This window comes from Natator depressus, chromosome 7 (assembly GCF_965152275.1).
Source record: "Natator depressus isolate rNatDep1 chromosome 7, rNatDep2.hap1, whole genome shotgun sequence".
NCBI classification, from domain to species: domain Eukaryota; kingdom Metazoa; phylum Chordata; order Testudines; family Cheloniidae; genus Natator; species Natator depressus.
In genome coordinates this window covers 110860694-110885404 of record NC_134240.1, presented here as the reverse complement: position 1 = coordinate 110885404, position 24711 = coordinate 110860694, and the positions used below count along the sequence as shown (strand labels likewise).

The 24711-nt window shown below is 41.5% G+C and overlaps 1 protein-coding gene across 1 annotated transcript in view; it reads left to right on the top strand.

Moving 5' to 3' along the window:
• The window catches only part of ATRNL1 (attractin like 1), a 990764-nt gene that overhangs the window by 323512 nt on the left and 642541 nt on the right, over positions 1-24711 (top strand). The window contains exons 19-20 of the mRNA XM_074959279.1: positions 1066-1284; positions 7277-7414. Of these exons, the coding sequence (XP_074815380.1) occupies positions 1066-1284; positions 7277-7414 (357 nt within the window). The remainder of the gene's footprint in view (positions 1-1065; positions 1285-7276; positions 7415-24711) is intronic.

Genomic DNA, 24711 nt, shown 5'->3' with positions numbered 1-24711 from the left:
TAACAGCACAGTTGAATAACTCAGTTGATGACAATGTGGGGGAGAAAGAGAGATTTGATTTTTAGTACCCAAGTAAATGAAAGCTGTTACAGAAAAGAGACAATAAGATGGAGCTTCATTAAAATGAAATGCAATTCTGATCTGTAGTTGGGAATATTTTTTTTAAATGAATATTTCATGGTATGTCTCAGAGATTATCATTAGGAGTCGGCAGAGTGTTTAGTAAAAAATCCAAAATACTCAATGTCGTTTGGTAATTGAAGCTCAAAGTAATTTATGGATTTGAGTTTGAATGATCACAATTTGAACATTCCCCTTCGTGATTTGGATCAATAACCGGAATTTGTTGCAAATTTGATTCTGTAGTTTTCCTATTCAGCCAAGACCTTGATCCTACAAACATGCATGTGCTTAAGTCTACGCACATGTGTATCAATGTAAATGGTTGCACGATCTGGAGCAAAGTGTGTGTATAGCTCTATTGAGTATTGGTAGAGAGAGCTGAAAATTGATCCTCTGCCTCTCTGTCTTTGGATAGCTGCAAGACTTCCTTTTGCTGCATAGTTATGTAATCCTCATGTGGCTTCTATGAGCATCTGGTTCAATGAAGTAGGGGATAGCCTCTTGCTGTCACCCTAAAAAATAAAATAAAATCTTCTCTTGCTGCAAGGGCACCTTTTTATTATTTTTGCTGAATCCAGTTTCTTTAATCCACTGCATTTTTTGCCCCTTGATCATTACTTAGAATTTGAGCGGGTTTTTTATTGTGCAAATTATTTCTGTATTCAGTTTGCTGTGGTGGTATACAGCATTTCTTTTCTTTTCTTTTTTGTAATTATCTGTTTTGATGATCACCTTCATTTTGCTGCCTCCCAAAATACAATTTTTAAAAAGCATTGTTACTGACCAAGCATGGAAATGTTCTTTCCAAAAGATTTTTGGAAAGTTATGAGTCTGAGAAGAGAGAGTATAATAGAATCTATTTACCCTTTTAAATGTACTAGTAACCTAGTATAGTACGCATCTTTTAAAAATTGCATTAATATTATGTTTTATATAATACAGCTCAAAACTGCTCTGGATTGAGGACCTGTGGGCAGTGTTTGGAACAGCCTGGATGTGGATGGTGCAATGATCCCAGTAATACAGGAAAAGGGCATTGTGTGGAAGGATCTTCAAGAGGGCCAATGAAGCTTGTTGGGGTGCACTCCAATGAAATGGTTCTTGACACTAATCTTTGTCCAAAAGAGAAAAATTATGAATGGTCTTTCATCCACTGTCCAGGTAAGAATTTCTGATTTATTTTATATTTTGACTTTTTTTTCTTTATTTGAATAGTGTGTATGAGCTCTTAATGTCAAATGAGAGCTACAGCATGTAAGGTTTTGATTGCTTTTCTATTTATATAGGTACACAAACAATACCAAACTTTATTTTAAATAATATAATTAACATTTATACAGGGTCTTACTGCTGACACCAGTGCATGTTTTACCTCATGGAAGCCCGTTTGCTGTGGGATTAGGTGCTTTCAACAAATGGCGATAGGCGGTTTAAGATGAGATGCCTGTATAGTATGTAGAGGTGACCTAGTAGTGATATGCATCTGAAGTTCTTTGGCTCCACTGCATCCTTCACCAGCTTCAGGACTGTCACAACATGTGCTCGTTGCAACATCTTGGACACTTTGTAAGTGGTTAAGCATGTGTGAAAGAACTTGAGTAATCAGTTCTTTGTTGCTCGTCCAGAGTGTTGGATTTGTTCAGTACAAATGTCATCTAGATTGGTGGGTTTGCCATTTCTGAAGACATTAATTCTGGAGGTTAATTTGGTCATTGTGTACTATGCCCCAAAATTATAATTCTGTTGGTAGTCTTACCACTTACACTGTGCCTTGGGTTATTTGTTCAGTGTCCTGCCATTTTCTGGGACGTGGTATGCAAAGTGGTTTGCAGTAATGTAATAGTGTTACTCTGCCTTCCTTGGATAATTGTTAAGTTTCCAGATGGTTATCCATGATTTCTTGTTGCTGTGGATCATGTCCATGCTTTCAATTAGATTCCGCTATGACTTCTGTTTTCCTCCATTAGTGCAGAGACCAGTTCTTTACTGGCTGCAATGGTATCCTCAGCGAATGGGTCTGCTTCAAACTTTTACTTGTATTTTGTGTGCCAATTCTATAACTCGGACGTTAGTCCTGGCATGTAGTTTGTTCTGCAGTCTCATGGAAAGTGCTTCTTTGAGACAGTGTGCACCACGATGACAAACTGGTCATAATTTTGTGCTGTTGGTTTGATCTTTCTTACAATGGCATCAAGGTCATTGGTGAAGCTCTTCCTTTCCACTTTCTTAAAATTAAAATGGAGCCAGAGTGGTACTGAGTTCGGTATTATGGCTTCATTGATCTGCATGGCAATGGGCCAGTGTTGTGAATGTGGAATCAGACTCAAACTAAATTTGTTATATGAACCAACTATGTTGTTGCTGCCAAATGCCTGATCAGGATTGTAGCACCATTTCCATCGGCTGCTGTTGAAAGAACTTGCGAGTTTGTGGTCTTGAATTAAGCTCAAGTGGTGCATATCTGTCCACAATTCAACTAGTTCACCATTTTAATCAGTTATACTATAGCCCCATTTAACACCATCACCTGCATTTTGTCATGTTCGAGGTTATGTGGGCGAGTGAACTTGAATTGTTTGCATGGTGGTTTGTAGACAGATGTGATGTAAATGTCACCAATGTCTACCGTCAAGACTTCAATGTAATTCTTATCAGTCATAAATGTTGTGTTGATGACAAGATCAGGTTTGATGAAAATGGTGCTGCTATATTACTTTTGTGATCTTTCAGTGGTCAAGTTCATCTTGAGTATCTTTGTTAATTTCTCTGTGTTTCTCCTGGAGACATAGCAGATGGCAGTTGTAGTCAGCACACAATTTGGCTATAAGATCTTGTTTGGCACCCGAGAGTCCTTCAACATTTTATGATATTGTTAGTGCCAACCCTGATGAGGACCCTTCTGAATTACACTGATCACTCGGTCTGCGTTCAGTTATGCTGGTGACTCTGTCGGTTTGCAGGCATAGACGTATTCTTTGGTTATATTATAGCGGTAGATGTTCTGCAGGATTTTTGTTATGGAAGAATGTTACACACTGTGAAGCGGGAGGAGGTAGGGATGGAAACGATCCTAGATCTTGCCCTGTGATGGCACAGTTTGGTTCTGCAGGCACCCCACCCTCAGTTCTATCAGGGTTCTTGGAATAATTTGCTCAAAGACCAGAATACTTAAAGTACAAGTATGTGGGGTCATATATATTATGTCTTTTCAAATTGAAATTCTTTGGCCTCTGAGTTCCAAACCTTGTTTACCCTTAGGTCAGAAGACTAACAACCTTCCTTCTTGAGTCCTGTCCTGTGATTAGGGCCAGCTTCCTCCAGTCCTCCACTAGACAATTTAGAGTTAAACAAAGGAAAAGTTTAATATATTCTTAATGCCAATGAGTTACGATAAACTAGCTCTAAACAGCCACACAATGAACTACAGCAGGTGCACTCTCTATAATAAAACAAGATTCCATTCAATTTTCCTGTTTTCACATGCTTAGAAACTTTTGTGCTGAAATTCTGCCTGAAGGTGCATATTTTTAGAAAAATTGAGGAAAGATTGGTTAATCAATTATGGATTTTCAGAAGAATGAAAAATACAAAACTTTTCTCCATTGGAAAAAAGGGTCATTTTGAGGGGTGGAAATACCTAAGAAACAACAGAACTTTGAAATTTCAAGCTGCATATGTAATTAGGCCTAAGTAAACAACTACACCTTTTGAAATATGAACAAAATCTTTTAAAAATATCATGAAAATGTGAGACTGATGGTTCACAGTAAAAACTTGTTAGCTAGCATGTAAAAATAGAGGCAGTGCACATGCATACTGAGGAAGTTAACTGTACAGATATTTGGTTATAAGAATTTACAGGCACATCTGCTGAAGCAGGAGGCAATTGTAAACTCAAGAGGTTTCAAAGCTTCATAGCCAAGAGTGGTATTGGTTGTTGCACAGTAAATTGCTAAATTCCTACTCTGCAAACTTGTTAACTCTTAAGTGAGAATCCATGTAATTTATCTATTTATCTATTCTATGAATACCAGTCACCATAGCATCTAGATGCTGAACTCAAATAACAAAAGCAGGAGAAGTTTTGAAATGGATTTTAATTGGACTTTGCTCTTGACAACCGAGGGTACAGCTACACTGCTTAAATTTATTCCCTCTTTTTCTCTTCTTTCTCTTTATTTTGTCTTCAGTACCTGTTATTAGGGGTAGAGTGATACAAAACGAGTATGTTTTATGCTGGATTCTGAAAACATTCTCATAAGGGGCTCATTGTTATCTCTTTCAGTAGAGTACTCCACAGCCTGGTGCCCAGTAGCTAAGATTGTTGTGCTTCTGATTCTACAAACATTTTACCCTAATATTTTTGGTTTCTGTAACCCTTGACAACTTTGCTTTCTTGGTATGGAGAGGCAATCGCTTAAACAGCCAGATTGAGGTTCTTGAAAATTAGAACCAGGATTTTGAATTTTACCCAGAAGTGAACAGGAACCAGTGGAGTGAGCTGGGTATTTCTGCCTGCATTGCCTCCATCTCTGTACTGTGTCCTAGGTATTTATAGATGTATCCTTACACCACTTTGGAAGTAGAGAAATATTATTCTCATTTTCCAGGTGGACAAACCGAGACACAGAAATTTTGACTTGTTCAAGGTCACTCAGGAGGTCTGTAGCAGACCCAGGAGCTGAATTCATCCTTAACCAATAGATCGTCCTTTCCCATTAAACTTGCTTTTTGTGACTGGTCTTGCACAACTGTAGTTTTTGATTGGGCCTAAATAGAGGCAGCTAAAGTTTTCCAGTTTTGAGGTGATGAATGTGTGGATCTCAGTTGACAAGTCCTCATTGGAAAGGAATGTAGGTCTACCAGTAATTCAGAGGTGGTGGAAGCATTTCTTGCACTGTTGATGCCATTTTATGAAGAAGAGAAGAGAAGATTCCAGTACACGCTGTCTCGACAGATGCTTTCTTGACAGGTTGCTGCGAGGGTCTTGGTAAGCTCCCTTACTCTTCATACCCCTACCACTTCCATCTTCCTGATTTGATAGTTGTTCTTTCAGAACCTTCTCCTGGAGCCACTGTGTCATCTGTGTGATGGCACTAGCCATATTGACTGAAGAGATGTATGATTAGGTGCTGTCAGAATGTTGGTGGCAGGGTAAGCCATGTAATCCCACAGCTTCTTCCAGGGGTCTTATTTGTACTGAAAAGGAGGGAGAATAGGCTTTATCTTGTTGATAGTCCACATAGGAGGGCTCTGGTGAAAGAGGAACAATTTCCCATCAACACTCTTTGGGATCTATATGAAATGAATTATCTTAATCTTTTTTTTTTATAGCTTCTACTCTGCTGAGTCTTGTACACAGGTCAGCAAACTCAGGGATTGATTGTGCTGAAGACTGTAAACTGGCTGAGCAGTATGACCATTGAGGTTTCACTTCTGTCTTCAGCCATAAGGAGGTCCTCTTTCAGTTTTGCTAAAGGGCTCTCTTTCTCTGTGTGCTGAGTTCTGATTGTGAGGGATCAGATATGCTAGTAGAGTGCATTAGATGCTTTTGTTGCATGGTCATAACCACTTTTTTTATAAGTTTTCCTAAGAAAAGGGAGGTTAGAGATTGGATGGTAGTTTGCAAGCTTGTTAGTGTCTAATGGTTTCTTAAGAACGCACTTTGGGGGTCAAATGTTAATGATTTTGGTCATTGGTGCATTCAGTGGTTCTCATTTTCACCAGGCATGATGAACAGGGGTTGGAGTCACTTAAAGTGGTCCTGATGTATCTTAGAGCTTTCAGTGCCCCAGCTTCAATGATAGGGCCAAATCCTTTCAAGGAAACTAGGATGGCCCTGGAGTTGTTTTTAAAATTTGTCCTTTTCCCCCTGTAGCAACCTGTATTCAGCTGTTCGTTTGATTGTTTTTTCCCCCAACACACTAGTCCAAGAGCTCTTCACAATGGATGGTACTGGTGTCTGGGATTTAGTTAAATCAACTGAATAGCGATATTGAAGTCTTCATGAGTGACTGGTAGAATTTATGGCAGAGGAGAAGGAAGCTTTTTTGAACTATGAATGAGGTCTGGATTCAGTCAGTGTCAGTGAGACAAAAGACTGTCCCTCAAGCCCTCAAGTCACTATTGTGATTGCTGCTCGAATACTGTGTCAGTTCTGGTGTCTTTAATTCAAGAAGAATGTTGAAAAATTTGAGACTGTTCAGAGAAGAGCTGTGAGAATGATTGAAGGATCAGAAAACCTGCCACATAGTGATAAATTGAAGGAGGTGAATTTGTTTAGCTTGTCAAAGAGAAGGTTAAGGCCTGACTTGATTATAGTCTAAGTATCTACATGGGATATAAATATACAATAATGGGCTCTTCAGTCTAGCAGAGAATGCTATAACACGATCCAAGGGCTGGAAGTTGAAGCTAGATAAATTCAGACTGGGAACAAGGTGTAAATTGTTATCACTGAGGGTAGTTAAACATTGGAACAGTTACCAAGGGTTGTGGCCAATTCTCCATCAGTGACCATTTTAAAATCAAGATTGGACATTTTGTAAAATATATGCTCGAGGAATTATTTTGGGGAAATTCTATAACCTGTTTTATACAGGAGATCAGACTAGATGGTTAATTGCTAGACATTGGTGCCTTATGGCCTTGGAATCTATATATTTAACATTTCTGATCATTTGTGAATTTTTGTCACAATACTGTTTTAAATTGGTTTTGTGTTAATTTATCTTAATAAAGGGGTTCTCAAACTTCATTGCACTGTGACCCCCTTCTAACAACAAAAATGACTACACGACCCCAGGAGGGGGGACTGAAGCCTGAGCCCAAGGTCTTCAGCCCCAGGCAGTGGGCTGGGGCTTGGGCTTAAGCATGGCCCTAAGCTTTGGCTTCAGCCCTGGCCCCAGAAAGTCTAAGCCAGCCACAGCGACCCCATTAAAATGGGGTTGCAACCCACTTTGGGGTCCCAACAACCACTATCTTAATATATATCCTAGTCAGCAATTAACATTAAAATATTCAGAACTGCAGTCTTCTGCATTTTTTGTAGTTTGAACTTTGTTTTCATTTTTTTCTCTTAATTATTTGTACTCACAATAATTTTGTTCTCAGAAGCAAATTAGGTAATGCCTTTTTCTATTTTGTATTCCAGCTTGCCAGTGTAATGGGCACAGCACCTGCATCAGTGGCAATATTTGTGACCAGTGTAAAAACCTAACTACAGGAAAACAGTGTGAAACATGCATGCCAGGATACTACGGGGATCCAACAAATGGAGGCCAATGTACAGGTAAGTATCCTACCAGAATCAAAAGACACCTTCAGCGTTATGAAAGTATCAATGACTAAAATATTGATATAGTATTATAGATGTGCTGCACAGCTAACATTGTGATTCAAAGTCCAGATTTTGCTTTCTCGGAGAATCTTCACATTAAAAACGTTGTGTAACAGTTGTGATTTTATATATAAACACAAAGAGTAAGATTGTGGTTTTAATACACAGCTTTTATTGGACAGGGGAGAAGAGCTATGCACTGGTAGCAATACCTAAAAGTATTGTGCTTGAGAATGGTAATATGCCTTTGGGCGATGTGAGACGGTGTAACCATCCCTGGCTTTTCAGGGATTCTGCTGCCATTGTCATGCAGGACTCTTGCTGTCCTATGTTCCTTGGGTTCAATAACCAGAATACTTCTGGGTACCTACAGAGAGCTACAGCAGGGAGCTTGAGAGGTGCTCTCCTCCTTTGCTTCTGCACTTGTACAGGGCTAGGTATAGTCTAACTCCGATCATTTTCTTTTTACTCAACAAAGATTTTGTGTATTTGAAAGATATTTATTATACAAGATGTTCATTCTAATGAATAAAACAAATAGGTGTTACTTTTATAAAGGCAAGATTTTCTCTGAAAAGTAACTGTGTAAAATGGCAACTGCTTACTCAACAGATCTGCCCCCTGTTTGTGTTCTGTGATAAAGTCAGACTAGACAGCTACCAGGGTGTGGTGGATGGCAGATATATCAGCCCTAGAATGGTAAAGGCTCTTTCTTCTTTAAGTGATTGCACATATGCATTCCACTCTAGGTGTGTGTGCGCCCCTAGCACAGTCATTTCTACCCTTCCATCGACCTGGGCACTGGAGTACCATCGAATGCATAGCTAGGAGGTCACTGGTGACCTATGCTGGTCCAGTGTCTCTTTTGGAACCCGTGGTTCTCCTCTTTCCCCCCCCCCTTTCCCCACCCCAGTTTCCAGGGCTTATTCCAGGCCATCTTATCTGGTGGCCTCTGAAAGAAGAGTAGCATTGTCCCATCAAGCCTGGTACCGAACTGCAAGAGCCGGCTCAATGGGATCCTGCTGAGGCAGAAAGAAGCTCTTCCTTCTACAGCTGGTGCTGGCCTCCTCCTCAGATGAGGCAGTCTCTGAAAAGTGCGGGTTGCCTCCCCTGGATGACTATAAGGCTCACCAAGAATTGTTGAAGAGGGTGGCCTTAAATCTGGGCATATAGGTGGAGTCGTAGTGAAAGAATCCTCCCACATTTTAGCCACTGCAGACCCTTCAAAAGTAGCTCTGCCTCTCAATGAGGCCATTATGGACCCTGTTAAGATCCTTGTGGCAGACCCCCCCCCACATCTCTTTCCCCTCCCCCACGTCAAAAAGGACAGAACAAAAATACTTTGTTCCTGCCCAGGGTGTTACTGTTCACCCATTTCCTATACCCTCTCCCAGGGTCCCTGGTGGTATTTGTTGCCAATGAGAGAGAAAGGCAGGATCATCAGGCTGCAAGCCCAAAATCAAGACTCAAAGAAATTAGACTTGTTTGAGAGGAAAGTTTATTTTACTGGGGTGTTACAACTCAGAATTGCAAACCAGTACTCTCTGCTTGGCAGATATGATTTTAACATGTGGGACTCCATGCAGAACAAGGACTTGCTCCCACAAGAGGCTAGGCAAGCGTCCTCCTCACTGGTGGATGAGGGAAAAATCAGTGGCGATGCCTCATTACAAGCTGCTTTGGATGCGGCTGACTCGATAGCCAGGTCCACGGCTTCAGCAGTGGCCATGCATAGGAGTTCATGGCTACTGTCCTCGGGACTCCTGCAGGAGGTCCAGTAAACCCTTCAGGACCTAATTTTCAAAGGAGCTTCACTCTTTTCGGAACAGACTGATGCATGGGTTAAAAAACTTCAGAGTGACCCTTAAGTCCCTTGCATTGTACACACCAGCTCCTTCAAGGAAGCATTACAAGCCTCAGCAGCCCATCTGGTACTCTGTTCTGGCTGACTGTCAGGATCCGCAGGGAAAGAGAAGCAGGGGTTTTAGGTATAGGCAACCACCCATTTCTACCTCAAAGTCAATACCTGCACCCCACCCAGATATCCAGGGGGTTCTAAGCAGGTGTTTTGATGGGACACTCGAGGATGCTGTACCAGTTCCCATGATGCCAGACCCTGTTTCTTCTTTATTTGCAAACCACTTTTCACACTTCCTCAATGCATGGTCCAGTATTACCACAGATGGTTGGGTGTGGAGTACCATGGAAGTGGGATACATCCTTCAGTTTATTTCTCCTTCCCACCCTCCCTCACTATCCCTCTTCAGGGACCACTATCATGAAGAACTTCTGGGCCAGGAGGGAGGTTCAATCTCTTCTTTGCATGGGAGTGATGGAACAGGTCCTCAAAATTTAAGAGGGAAGGCGTTCTATTCCCATTATTTCTTAATCCCAAAAGACAAGATGTCTCAGATTGATTTTTAGAGGTTTGTGTCAGCTCAATAACTATCTCAAGAAAATAAAGTTCTTCATGGTCACACTGGCATCCATTATCCCCTCCCTGGATCCTGGGTATTGGTATGTCACCCTTAATTTAAGAGACTCCTATTTTCATATATAAATATACCAAGGACACAAGATTCCTCAGATTTGTAGTGAACCACTCAGTACCAATTCATGGTCCTCCCATTTGGCCTGTCTGTAGCTCTGCTAGTGTTCACAAAATGTATGCCAGTAGTGGCAAGCTTTTCTGAGGAGATATGGGGTGCAGGTCTACTATTATCAGACAACTGGCTCATCAAGGGACGGTCCAGGGATCAGGTAGTGTCCAATGTTTGACTCATCCAGTCAAATTCAAGGCCTTAGGCCTTCTGATAAATGCAGAAAAGTTTACCCTTGGTCTGGTTCAGAGTATAGAGTTCATTGGAGTGGTGTTCGACTCTACTCAGGCCAGGACCTCCCAGAGTCACCACCTCCCAGTGACATTGCCAATCAATCAGATCCCTGATAACACACCTCCAAGGTCATCCAGTCACACCAGCCCAAAATTGTATGAGGCTTTTAGGTCACATGGCCTTGTGCATGTACATGGTACAACACACAAGGCTGCACCTCAGACCCCTCCAGACGTGGCTGGCCTCAGTGTACTCTCCAGACTGCCACCATGTGGAGACTGTACTCATGGTACCTCCACAGGTTCTTATCTCCCTCTATTGATAGTTGGATCCACTCAATTTGTGCTGGCATTCCCTTTATATGCCCTCAACTGTTAATGACCCCGGTCTCAGAAGCGTCAGCACTAGGGTGGGGAGCTCACCTGTGGCCCCTCAGAACTCAGGGCCTTTGGTCTCTGGCAGAACTTTCACTCCACAGCAACATCAGGGAACTCAGAGCTGTTCACCTGGCCTGTGAGGCCGCCTTGCCCCACATTACGAGCAGAAACTTGTTTGTTCTCATGGACAACACTTCAGTGACGTTTTATGTCAACAGGCAAGGAGGAGCTTGCTCTTTCCTTTGTCAAGAGGCAGCGCAGCTGTGGGAGTTTTGCTAGCCCACTCAGTCAGCCTCGAGGCCTCTTACCTTTTGGGAACGCAAAATGAGCTGGCAGATCACCTCAGTAGTCTTTCTCTATTCACCACGAATGGTCCCTTCACCCGGATGTGGCAAGAGACATTTTCCAGCAGTAGGGGTGAGGGAACTCCCCGAATAGATCTATTTGCAAACAGGTACAACAGAAAGTGTCACTAATTCTGCTCTCTTTGAGGCCACAATCCGTGTTCTATCATGGACACCTTTCTCCTACCTTGGACGAGACATCTTTACTGTGCTTTTCCCCCCTTCCCACTCGTGCACAGAGATCTGCTAAATATCAAGCAGGACTAGGATTGGGTTATTCTTATAGCCCCAGCATGGGCCCTCCAACATTGGTTTTCCACCCTAGTAGAGCTCTCTGTGGCTACTCCAATCCTGCTTCTGTTGCACCCAAACCTGATTTTCCCAGGAACATTGTTGGCTGCCTCACCCAAACCTGAGCTCCCTTCATCTAACGGCCTGGTAGCTCCATGGTTAAATCCTATAGAGTAGGCTTACTCAGACCAAGTTAGTCAGGTTCTACTAGATAGTAGAAAGCCCTCCATCAGGGCTACTTATCTCTCGAAGTTAAAGCAGTTCTCTGTTTGGGCATCCCAATACAGAGTCTTGCCCATGCATTCACCAATACAAGACAGATCTGAATATCTGTCGCACCTGAAACAACAAGGCTTAGCAATCTCTTCTGTCAATGTGCAGCAATATCAGCTTTGCACCATCAGGTGCATAACCAGTCCGTTTTTTCAAATGACATGTCTGTCCGATTCCCCAAAAGCCTAGAATGGTTATACCCTCAAGTAAGAGAGCCGTTTCCCCCTGGAGCCTAAACCTAGTCTTATCGAAGCTTATGGGACCACTGTTTGAGCCTTTGGCAACTTGCTCTTTATTATGCCTCTCCTGGAAAGTGGTTTTCTTAGTGGCCATTACTTTGTCCAGAGGGGTCACGAAACTCCATGCCCCTTACATAAGAGCGTCCTTACACAGTCTTCTTTAAAGATAAGGTGTATGTATGCCCTCATCCCAGTTTCCTCCCGAAAGTGGTTTTGCAGTTTCACAGCAATCAGGCAATCTATCTACCAGTATTTTACCTGAAGCTGCATGCAAATAGGAATGAACAATGTCTTCACTGATTGGATGTTAGATGAGCCCTAGCTTTCCACATAGAAAGAACTAAACCATTCCATAGGTCCACCCAACTGTTCGTAGCTGTAGCTGACATGATGAAGGGTCTCCCAATCTCTTCACAGACAGTTTTGTCTTGGATTATTTCATGTGTTTGCACTTGTTATGATCAGGCAGGTATTACACCCCCAGCTTACCTGACTGCTCATTCCACAAGGTCGCAAACATCCTCAGCAGCATTCCTAGCACAAATCCCTGTTCAGGACATTTGTAAAGCAGCGACCTGGTCATCAGTGCACACGTTCTTGTCCCATTATGCCATCACTCAGCATTCCAGAGATTATGCCAAATTTGGTTCAGCTGTTCTGCAGTCCATGTGTCCATGAACTCTGATTCCTCCACCTATTCAACTGCTTAGGAGTCACCTAGGGTGAAATGCACATGTGGAATCACTCAAAGAAGAAAAAATGGTTACTAACCTTCTGTAACTGTTGTTCTTCAAGACGTGTTGCACATACCCATTCTATGACCTGCCCCTCTACATGGGAGTTTTCCAGAAAGAAGGAACTGATGGGGCACGGGGTCGGCTGGGTGGTTTATACTGGCACTAATGGTGCATTGCAGCAGAAGGCACTCGAGCTGCTCCGGTGGTTACCACTGAGCAAAAAATTTCCAGTGATTGTGCTCAGGGCACGTACACATTTAGAGTGGAATGAATATGTGTAACACATCTCAAAGAACAACAGTTACGGAAGCTAAGTAACCATTTTTTCCCTGTAAGCTGAAAAGAGGTTATCTCAGGTCATCTAGAGACATCTGAGTCCAATTAAGGGCTGTCTGTGACCTTTTAAAAAACTCTCTTCTGGTTAGAGAAAAGGAAGAGAGTTGAGAGACCAGCTGCAGCAGGGCTAGTAGCAGCACAGAGAAAAGGCTTCTCTTGGGTGAAAGGTTGTTGTCCTCCCTAAAGGGGAAACAACTTAACTAAAGGACTGATTGAGGGATGACTGGTACCCAGAGACTAGTGTAACAAAGCAACAACACAGAGACGGGGCAGGGAGAGGTATTCCCTTTTGGTGTTATGAACTTTTCTTTTTGTTTGGCTGAAGAGTACTCTTTTGGGCCACCTTGTAACGCCTTGAAAACTCTCTGGAGTGGGACTACTTTACTCCAGGCCTCCACCACCAGAGGGGGAAATGCTGAGCTCTGCGAGGAGAAGGAGGTGCCTTTCCACAGTTCATAGTCATATTTGCTGACTTTAGTGCTTTCTACTCTTGTTGCCACTCAGAAATCAGCACAGTTAAGAGGGATAGGGGGCTATCTTCTATTTTTTCCAGTGCATTAGCAACAACTATGTTCCCATCAGTTATATCTCTGCAATCCTATTGAAAGTAATTGAGCTACAGAGGTTCAATGAGATCATAATTTGAAGACAATGGCAGTGGCACAGAAGTCACAAAGGACTTTACTGCAAAACCTTTAATATCCGTGATGATCCACAAGAATGAAAGAATCTAATTTGTTTTTCAGAGGTTCATTTGTAGGCCTTTCAGCCAGGGGAAATAAATTAATGTGTGAACTGAGCACATTTGACATAAGCATATGTAAAGGGGGTTACATATGCTGTTTTAAAATCAGTGTGTTTAAAAATAGAGCTGCATTTCCAGGCAGAGGGAAACTGATCCTTATGCCATTATCTAACATAATCTAAACCTGCTATCAAGATTATAAACTCCTTGGGGCAGGGGCTATATCCTCTTTTGTCTTGTACAGTGCCAAGACTATTGTTGGCATGTTGTCATGTAACTTTATTATCTCAAAAAAAAAAAAAAAAAGAAAAGAAAAGGAGTACTTGTGGCACCTTAGAGACTAACAAATTTATTTGAGCATAAGCTTTCGTGAGCTAAAGCTCACTTCATCGGATGCATTCAGTGGAAATCCACTGAATGCATCCGATGAAGTGTGCTGTAGCTCACGAGAGCTTATGCTCAAATAAATTTGTTAGTCTCTAAGGTGCCACAAGTACTCCTTTTCTTTTTGCGGATACAGACTAACACGGCTGCTACTCTGAAACCTTTTATTATCTCAGTGTCTATTCTCAGTGAATAAAGGTTGGTAAAAGTAGCTGCACAAGCCCTCCTTCCCCTATCCAAGGACTATGTGATTTGATCTTGGCCTGCATAATGTTGTGGTGTAAAGATGGTGTTATCACTTGTTTGGTGTGACCCACGTAACTTATATGTAGCTTCCACACATGTAAGTAGTGCAAATGTCCCATGATTTTATTTTCAGATTTTAGACGTAATATATACCATAAGTAGCAAGCTGGTTTTATAACAACCAGATTGAAAGTATTCAGTCGTGGAAAAAATACCAATTAAAATCCAGCAACAAGCTCCTATTGTTTTATTCATGCTTGGTTTGATCAAAAGAGCCTAGTTTGCTAAAGGTTACAAGTCATCCTATTTTACTGAGTCTGTTCAGTTCTGTAATTGCTGCACTGGAGGATTCCCACTGGAGTGAAAAAAAAAGAGATCTTTTATTCCAGATGGTATTTGTATATTGCCTCTGGGTTGTTTTCTCCCTTGCACTAGTGATTTTAAAGCCTATAATAGCTCCTCCCCTATATCTGAACTAAGAGGATATTTTTAACTTCAGCAGTCTTTGTGGTAGTGGAAGGAGGATCAGGTTGGCAGCTGCAAAATGTATAGAAAAGTGCAGGTGACATTTTTTTCTCCTGTAGCATTGATGATTATTTTAGTGGATCCTTACCCCTCAAGGGATGTTAGTTCTCTAAAGCTCTCACCTCTACCTCAGCAATTTAACATGCAGTCCCAGTTACATGAAACTGCACATCTGGTAAGCCGAAGCACAATACAATGAAAATGTGTTCAAGGGAATGGAAAGATTAATGTCTTCCCTTATTGACAGTTGCACATTTTCGTGGTGCTTTATGAAGCTTTAAATAATTCTTAATAGTTCTCTTATTTCCTGAAGTTGACAAAATGTTCTTTTGCTGTATATAGCACCTTTATGGCAAAGTGATGTATTAAAGTAGCTTTTATTCTTCAGGGATACATTAGCTATCCAACCAAATAAGCATTCCGTCACCTTCAGTGAATTATGTGTAATGTAATAATGGCTAAAATCAATTTATAAGACCTGTAAAATGATAAATTTTACCACTTCTTTCTTCAGTCCTAGTTACATATTACTGTTAGTCCTTTTTTTTTTACTGTAGACATGATTTTAAAAGGGTTATTTAGGCTCAGAATGCTTTAAAAATTAAGATGATTGTTATTGAGAGACTTTATGTATGTTTTAGGGTTAGATATTATGTTATTGATGATTCTATCCATTGATGTATTTTTAGGTTTCCTTCAATATTTTGAGAGGTTTGCCTTTTACCCTTACTAGAGTGGCTCCCAAACTTTCTAGTGGTGTTCAGCAGAGCACTTACTGATGATCACAGAAAGCTGTTGCATTACTTCTTATTATTATTTACTATTTTTTGTATCTTGGTTTATGTACCAAGACGCCATTGGCTCTCACCACACCCTTCTGTATAACAATATCCATCCTGCCCGTCTTCCCCCCACTGCTCTATTTCCACATCCTTTTTACCATTCGCCCCTACAGTTCCCATAAGCTCTCCCTACTTCTCTTCCCTTCTCCCTCCCTATCTTCCCCCCTCCTTCCACGAGCACAAATCCAGATTCCACATCCACACACTCCTTTGCTTCTTCATCACCTCTGGTGACATTTGCTTCAACCCTCACCTGCCCTTCCACCCTTCTTCTGTCTCTGCTGCACCTCCCTCTCCAGTCCCCACCACCACCACTACTATCCCTCTTTTGCCACCATTCCTAACTTCACATCCACCCCCTCCTTCCCTCCTCCTTTCTCTCGCTGTGTCAGGAATGCTTACTCCATCTCTGAAAATATCTGTCATCCATGACCTCTTCATATCTCAAACCCTCCGTCTCTCAACTGGCACAGAGATCTGAATTGCTTAGCCTGACACGCTGCAGCTGCCTTCTCTTTCAGATGTGTCTGCTTCTCACTCTCCCTGTCCTGGATCAGATTATGGTGTGGTATTGGGCTTCTCCTCTCCTATTTCTGCTGCTTCCAACTTCTCCCTCCTCCCACTCCCACTCTTTCTCCTCTTTTGAAAATCTGTGCCTTTGACTCTTTTCTCCCCTTCCCTGTCATTGTAATCTATCATCCATCCAACTCCTTACCACCAGCCTTCCTCTCTGATTTCAACTCTTGGATCTCTCTCTCTCTCATAATCTCCTACACTCATCCTCGGGGACTTCAGCTTCCATATTAATGACCCATCCCACCCCTAAGCTAAATATCTCCCCATTCCTTGACTCCTTTGCCCTTCTCTTCCATCACAAAATCTGCCCTGACTTACACTTAGCATGCACTTTCTATGCTCCTGTTCTTGTACTGCAGCTTGTCTCTGGCTGAAATCCCATGACCACTACCAATTCATTCTCTCCTCTTGCAGTTCCTAGCAAAAAACCCTCTACTTCTCCAGCGTTATTGAATCCCACACCCACGATCCCAGACTCCTTTTTCCCAACTTTTGACCCACTCCTCAAACCCTCCCTTCCTCCTGCCTCTTTCTCTGCACAGCATCTTGCCAATTTCTTCCCAGAGAAAACTGACAAAACACTACCTTTGTCCTGATCTCTGGCTCGGGCTCCTAGGCACTCCAGTAATTCAATTAACAAAAATACTAACAATATTTATGGTGTGATAGTGCCTAGGATGAGACTGTAAAACCATTGTGCTTGCACCATACAAACATAGAATAAGAGACGACCTTTGCCCCAAAGAGCTGGCAATCTAAATAGACAAAGTGAAAAAAGGGCAAAAAGATGAACAATGTGGTGATTCACAAATGTCATGATTGAAATATGATTTTTTGTGGTGATTTTTTTTGTGATGAAATATGATTTTTTTGGCTCTTTTTATTTTAATGTCTGGTTTTATTGGGAGGCAGTTAACTGAAAAGAGAGGCAAGGGCCGTAGTGAGGACATTAAAATGAGGGGTTACGAAAAATGAGGAAGTGCGTGTTTTGTGAGGGGGTGGGGAAGGGAGCATGGAAGGCAGGTGGAGTGAGACTGAAGTAAAGAGACTGAGAGAGGGAGTGGGATTAAACAGCCAATCATCAGAGAGGAAAGAAAGTCCATAGCAGAAATGGTAAAAACCGGTGGGAGGTGGCTGACATCATCACAGGCTGAAGATCCATGCTTTAGATGCTTTTCTTTACTGCTGTCAGCTGCAGTTCTGGCTGGCTGCTCCCAGCAGTTTTTTGTCCCTGGGCCCTCCTGGCTGGATTGAGGTGTAGGGATCCTTAGGCAGATGGTACAGTTTCTTCAAGCTGTTTTTTTGGGCATCCAGACTCTCCTTCTAAGAAGGGACAAAACACTTACCTAACTACTTGCTGTAATCTCCACATGGATGTGGGAAATTGTGAATGCGAGAAGAGGTTGTGCTGGGTGATCACAAATAGGTGGGTGGGAGTGTGGTCTACTCTGGAAAAATTTTGAGAGCCTGTCTCCTAATAATGTAATCTAGACCATATTTCCCTAATTTGCTTATGGGAATGTCACATGGAACTGTGTCAAAAGCCTTACTAAAGTCAAGATAGATTACATCTATTTCGTCCTCCCTATCCCTATCCTGTCAAAGAGAGAAGATTCATAGGAGAATCATGCATGCGTCATTTTTAAGTAGCTGGAGCAGCCCCTGTACCTCCTTACATCCATCACAGGCTTAAAAGGAAGAAGATATATGTAACATAACAAATCCCTCAGTCCCTCCCCCACCTTTTTCCCAAGGTGGTTGATCCGTGCCTGAACCAATCCTGTATATACATCTGTGCAAGTATCCCACAAGGCTCCTTACTAGGAAGGAAAGTGGCTTCATGCCCTTGTGTGGCACCCCCAGAATATATCCCAAAGTTTGCATAATGGAAATATACTAGTTCTACTGCAAGGAGACTCTGCAAGTATGGGGCATTGAACAGCATTTGCCTGTGCCTATCCAGTGACACTGATGGTATTACAAATAGTTTCAAATTACCGATATATTAATAGTAGCAATATATTATTGAAAAACTTTGTATTTTATTATCAGATTTTAATTTACTGTGGGCTGAATAAATTGTTATGAAAAATATTTTATTTAAATTACATTTCTGAAGGTTTTCTGGAAATATATTTAAAGGGGTTGACTTTTATTCAAGTATACAATGTGCTGAAAACAAATAAATTCTGCAGTCTTGCTAGTCATCTTAAACGATTCCTTGGGATCTGACATCTAGATTGCAGAGGGGGAATTTTGGGCAAGAATAATATGTTCCTAAATCTCTCAAACAAATTGTGTTTACAAGAAAAAACGCTACCGATATTTGCCCATACTTTGAGCACTTATTATAGGTGCTATTTGATTTTACAAATTACATATTTTGGAATCTGTAGCAGTTTTGTTTGTATCATTGAAAAGATTTCCTTTTTGATGCACACTTAATGATTGGCATCCACTCTAACTTGTTGTCGTGTCAGGAACTTAGCATGTCATTTGTTGGGAATTGATGTGTAGTAGTCTGACATTGGTCATAATTTTTTCTAATTAATTGTCATCCAAAATGTTTGCTTGGAAAGAAATTACGCCCGATGTCAATCATTTGCTTTAATCATCTCTCTCTCTCTCTCTCTCTCTCTCTCTGTGCCTCTCTTCTATTTAGTCCATGAATACTCAACAAAGTTGTTGCTTCAGTGCACCTCATGCATAAGACTGCATATTGTTTTCTTGGGATTTATGTGTTGTTCACTTGTATTCCTACATGCCTAATATATGATTCTTGTATAGATGTGTGTATTTCCTCAATTCCTGATTACATTCCATTGTGGAGATGCATAGCTTGGCTGTTTGGTTATTGATTTAAGTATTTACTACACAGCTTGACTTCTGTATAAAAGTTCAGGAATAAATGACCGAAGGCATTTAATCAAGTTTTAAATGAACATAAGACCTTGGATTCTTATTGATTACAGATATCAGGCCTTGTATTAGTTGAAAACTTTAATGTGTATTTCTTTAAAAATTGCATTGATAATTTAAATCTTCTTGTGATGTCCATGATACTAACCAGTAACCAAAATGTGAAATTATTATTACATATATTTCAAGACAACATACAGTTTCACTCTCTTGCCAAGAGTGGTTTGCAATATTTCTGTGAAATAAACAGTACATGATGAACAAACTAGTAAATCCAGCCCTTACTCATGTGATTAAGAGCTGTAGGATCAGGCTCATTCATTGCACAAGCAGTTATAAATTGTGCGATGACTGTCCCAGAATGTCATGTTTATGTAAATCTGGAGCCTAGCAGTCTAATAAAGCATTTACATATTTCTCAAACTGACTGTATGGATATTGTTATTTCAGACAGAGCTTTCTTGCAAACCGCCCCAAGAGAGGAATGAATTGCCATAGTAACTATCGACTATCACAAATCTCATCACCTTCCGTTTTAAGTTCAAGATGCATTTCTTTGACCTTGCATTTTTTAACATATACATAACATTTTTAACATGTAATTTTGTGTGTGTGTAAATCTAAACCAGAGCATTCCATTATACACACTTTTCCTGCTGGGGAGAGGATGAAAGAAAAAACGTGACCCATTAGTCACATGGCTTAATGTAGTATGAGAAGGTGTTCAGATACCGTGGTGATGAGCGTGGGGTAAAGAATCTGTATAGAGTAGAATATGAACAAATACATGATCTTTGTATTGTTTATATATCAGTGGCTTTTGAGAGCCTTAATTATTAGGACTCTTGATGTTTAAAATTACATATTTGGTAATTAAAATAAGTGGCAGTTAAAGGACACAGGAAATTCCTAATTAAACAGTAATCTCTAAATAAGGAATAGCTGGAAATGAAAGATTCTGGAACTCTTAGTGCAGAGAGATGGTAACTGATGTTGGCTTGCTCTGCTGGTGCTCTCTACTACATTTTCTTCTGGGTTTTTTTCTGCCATATGTTGTATAAGAGGAGGGGAGAAAGAAACAGTTTAATATGAAATTTAGAACAAATAGAGTGAGAAGAGTTCTGCAAAATGTAACGGTAATGGGAGAAATCTCTTTTGGAAAATAAAGTGGAAGACTGCTGAGAACGATGTTGTGTCATCTTGGCAAAATTTGTTAGGATTATTTTCAAATTAATCATCTACTTAGTTGTCAGTGTTAAAGAATTTTTCTCTAGCTGCTTATCTTGTAATTTTTTTTAGGCAAGGTGTTTTTTTAAAATAATTTTGAAAATTCATTTGAGATGCTATAGTGGCTGTCTGACATAGTGGAGGCCTATATATACCTCCACTATATTGCTTCAGACAGCCACTATATCAGATATACATCCAGGTTTTATATATATCTGGAGGTAGTTCAAGAGAAATCACCCAAGCTGCTAGACATTTTGCAGCCTTTCAGCCCAGTAGGTATGATATGCCTATTAATGAAGGATTGTTAAAATCTGCAAAGGAATTGTGACAGACTCCAGTATCAATACTGACTACATTCAAAATAGTAGATCGATGTACCAAGTCCATCCCAAGGATTGTGAGTACTTTTATTTTTATCCTGTGACAGGGTCTCTTATCAGGTATGAGGGGTAGCGGATTGCCCCAACTTTTACATTGTTACATTGGAGGTATCTGCCAGTGCTGCATGCAACATGGCCGCATCCTGTTGGCTCCAGTCATTGAGGATACACGAAGAGTTTCGAACACTTATATGGAATATTTTCTTTGAGGCCTGTGACCTCTTCAATTTCCTGTCTGAAGAGGCCCTTCATTTGTTAAGATTCTAGGATTGTCATGCACTCTCTGGGCTTTGTATACTCCATCCTCAAAGAGAAACCTCAAAGCTCCTTCAGACAGTGTTCCTCTGACCCTGAGTGAGAAACAGATTCCAATGAAGGCAACCCTCTGCCACTTCCTCAACTGTGGTGCTGCTTCTTCCTTGCAGGTTTGACACCATAGTTAAGAGCCTGGCTGAAATTATGGAGGATCTATACCTTGTCTCCCTTTTTGGCAATTGGGTTCTGGGAAGCTCAAGGTTGGCATCACTGAGGACCAGTGTCTTACAGTTTTTCAACAAAGGGTATTGCATACAGTTCCAGACTCTTCCCACCCCTCACCCTCTTTCCCTGTCCATTTGTAATCTGCACAATTTTCGGGCTCCAACCACCTTCCCAGAGCCCAATGGCCCTCTACGGGTTAACGGGACCTTGTCCCAGTAAAGGAGCCTTTATCACACAGTAAGTATTCTTAAACATGCACATGTATTTAATAGCAATTATCAATGAATCAACAGAATACACACGCCAAGTATCTAATGCTCACCACTCCCAATAAAGCAGACGGATGCCTCCCAGTGTCCAGTCAGGATCCAATCTTGTCCAGGGCTTCGGCTTCCACACAGACTAGTTAAAAATCTGAGCAGCTTTGGTCTTGACCTGTATCCTGGAGTTAAGTTCCAATGAGCTTATTTCCTGACCCACATTATATAGTTAAAATGAGGATTCTTCTTATCAATACCCTAACCAATTATTTTACTCAAAGCATGTCTCTGCAAAAATCACTAACCAATCATTTTCACTATACAGGGGTTCACATGCTTAAGACTGCCTATTCATTAGCTTTTGTGTGTTTCAAAGTTAGTAAAAACTTCTCAAGGTCTACTTATCTTTATGCTTTGTTAGTGGAGTACATTTGCAACAGCAAAGCCTTATACTTTTTATCAACAGGAAGAAGCTGCAGAAACTCAAGACTAGCTTGTCCATTCTTTCCCCATTCTCATGAGTTTATGAATATATCAATCTGTCCCTGTTAGTAATGCTGCAGCTGATACTTTTCTGTCTGTCGGCCTACATCAAGGCTGATTTCTCCTTACGCTCTAGTTTTGTTTCAAACTTATGGTGGCTGAGCATATAAGATGGCTGCAGTTATGCTAAATCTATACACAAGATGGCTGTGAGTCATGTCAAGTCCAAGCCTTTCATTACATGTCCTTATGGACCCTTCTCTTGATACACTGTTAATACAAGAGAGAGGGTCCCTCTGCAACTCAGAACAGTGGAGGAGATGCCGTTAGAGTTCAGGGGCAATAAGGGTTTACTTTCATTACTTTGTCAACACCAAGAAGAAGGGGGTTTGGTGCCTGATCCCGGACCTACAATGTGGCAATGATTGTGTCCGTTTTCAACTTCAGAATAATGATTCTGACCTCTATAATCTCCTCAAGATGGGTTTGTGGCTCTCAGCCTTCACGATGCCTACTTCGACCTGTTCATACATCTGGCATACAAGAAATACCTCATATACACTAACATTATTGGGTCCTGCCTTTCGGTCTTTCCATAGTGCTGAGGGTTTTCACCTAATGCCTGTCCACTATGGCAGCTTACTTGAGATAGCAAAGTATCCAGGTCTACCTGTATCTCAATTATTGGCTCATCTGAGGGAAATCACCCCATCAGATAACCAGTTCAGCCCATGTAATCCCAGGGCTTTTTGCTACTCTGGACCTAAAATAAATAGAAAAAAATCCACTTTTGTTCCAACTCAAAGCATAGAATTCATGAGAGCATATTAGATATGAGATTAGCAAAGGCTTATCTCCCACAAGAAAGATTGCGAATTATAATGGACCTTGTCAACCACGTACTTTTGCGTATGGCTTCCTGTACCCATGTGGTGCAGTTTGCCAGATTTCACCTACTCTCCAAGCAAGGATGGTTGAAATCAGTTTATCTGCAAAGTAAGCATAACACGGGTATGCAGGTGAGTGACCTGCAGGAAATCCTCTGCTAAGCTAGTGGAGAGACCATGTAAGCAAGTTCCCCCTTCCCACCCTGGAAATCCAGGCTGGTAAGCCCTCCTAGTGGTGAAAAGGCGCACACACTCCAACAGGGGTGTCTCCAATTCCCTAAGTGTCTTTATTATTATTTCTTGCCTTGTGCTCTAGGTACAATTCAATGTAGTAGATAGAAGGGGCCTCCCTACTTGTTCACTGGCATAGCCTTTTAAGCTGCTTGCTTTCTTCTCCGAGCGATCCAACTGGTGAGCTAATTATCTCAGTAGCTTCAAAGACTCCCTACAAGTGCAAGTGATGACCACTAACCTTTCAAACCCAGTCAGACTACCTGACTCCCTCCTCCTGTAACTACCCAGTACCTTGTGTTTTGTAAGTGACCAGGGTGCTGGCTCCCAAAAGGAGCTCTATTTCTAGCTGCTAGTAGCATAAGAACAGCCATACTGGGTCAGACCAAAGGTCCATATAGCCCAGTATCCTGTTTCCGACAATGGCCAATGCCAGGTGCCCCAGAAGGAATGAACAGAAGTGGTAATTATCAAGTGATCTATCCCCCGTTTTCCATTCCCAGCTTCTGTCACAGACCCATGTCAGGTTTGCAAGGGACCTCTCTTCTCCTCACCTCTGCGAACCAAAACTCTTCTGATATATGCTTCCACTCTAGAATGTGGAGCTCATTTAGAGCACTTACAGAGCATGTGGTATCTGCAAGAAGCTTGTCTGTGCATAAATGTTCTGGAAGACAGCCATCCACCTGGCACGCTAAATGTTCCTTTTTTCACTTCAGGGGTCTACATCCAAGTGTTGACAGCCAACACAAGATGCATTATCTCAACAGATGAGGGAGAAAAGGTCATTCCCATTCTCTCAGGAAGCCATTTGTCTTGGACAGGGTGTATTTGTCATCAGATTATGCTAGTGGCTCTGGACCAGCCAGGCATTCAGAAGTCTGTAGCAGATCCAGACCTATTCCTCTTCTTTTGGATGCTGGGATTGATGTACACCTTCTGGCTGTTCCCATTGGTACCAAGAATTCTGAGAAAACTGAGATAGATGAGAGGCTCAGTGATCTCAATAGTCTTAACATGGGCCAGAGAATTCTTGAACTTGGATCTGATCCATCTGTCAGTGCAGCCCCCAGTCACATTACCTGCTCAGTCCAACACAATCTCACAGAACCACGACTGGATCCTGCATCTGACAGCCTGAATGCTGCCTGGTTAAATGACACTGAAAATTCAGCTCTAGTTTGGGACATTCTGGTCCATAGTTTTTGTTTGTTTTTGTGTTATACTATCACAAAAAAGCCTCAACTAGACAGTGTGACTGACAAAGCAGAATGGAAGAGGTTCTCTATTTGGGCACCCATGAAAATCCTATTTCTGCTGTTTTGGTCTGTTGGCTAGCTGTAAAATTATCAGGCTTTCCTGTCAGCTCCATAAGGATACATTTAACAGGAATTCTTGCACATCCTCCTATTTAGGGACATATACCATATGTTCTCACCCTACAGTTTCAAGTTCTCAGTAGTCTCAGACACATTTCCTTCAACTCAGGAGCCTCCACCTCCCTCAATATAGTGTTACCAGGCTTAATGGGTCCCCTCTGTGGGCCACTAACAGCCTGTTCTTATGTCATTTGTTCATGAATACTGCCTCCCTAGCAATGTGACTACATATCTGTCTCGTGTTTGTTCTC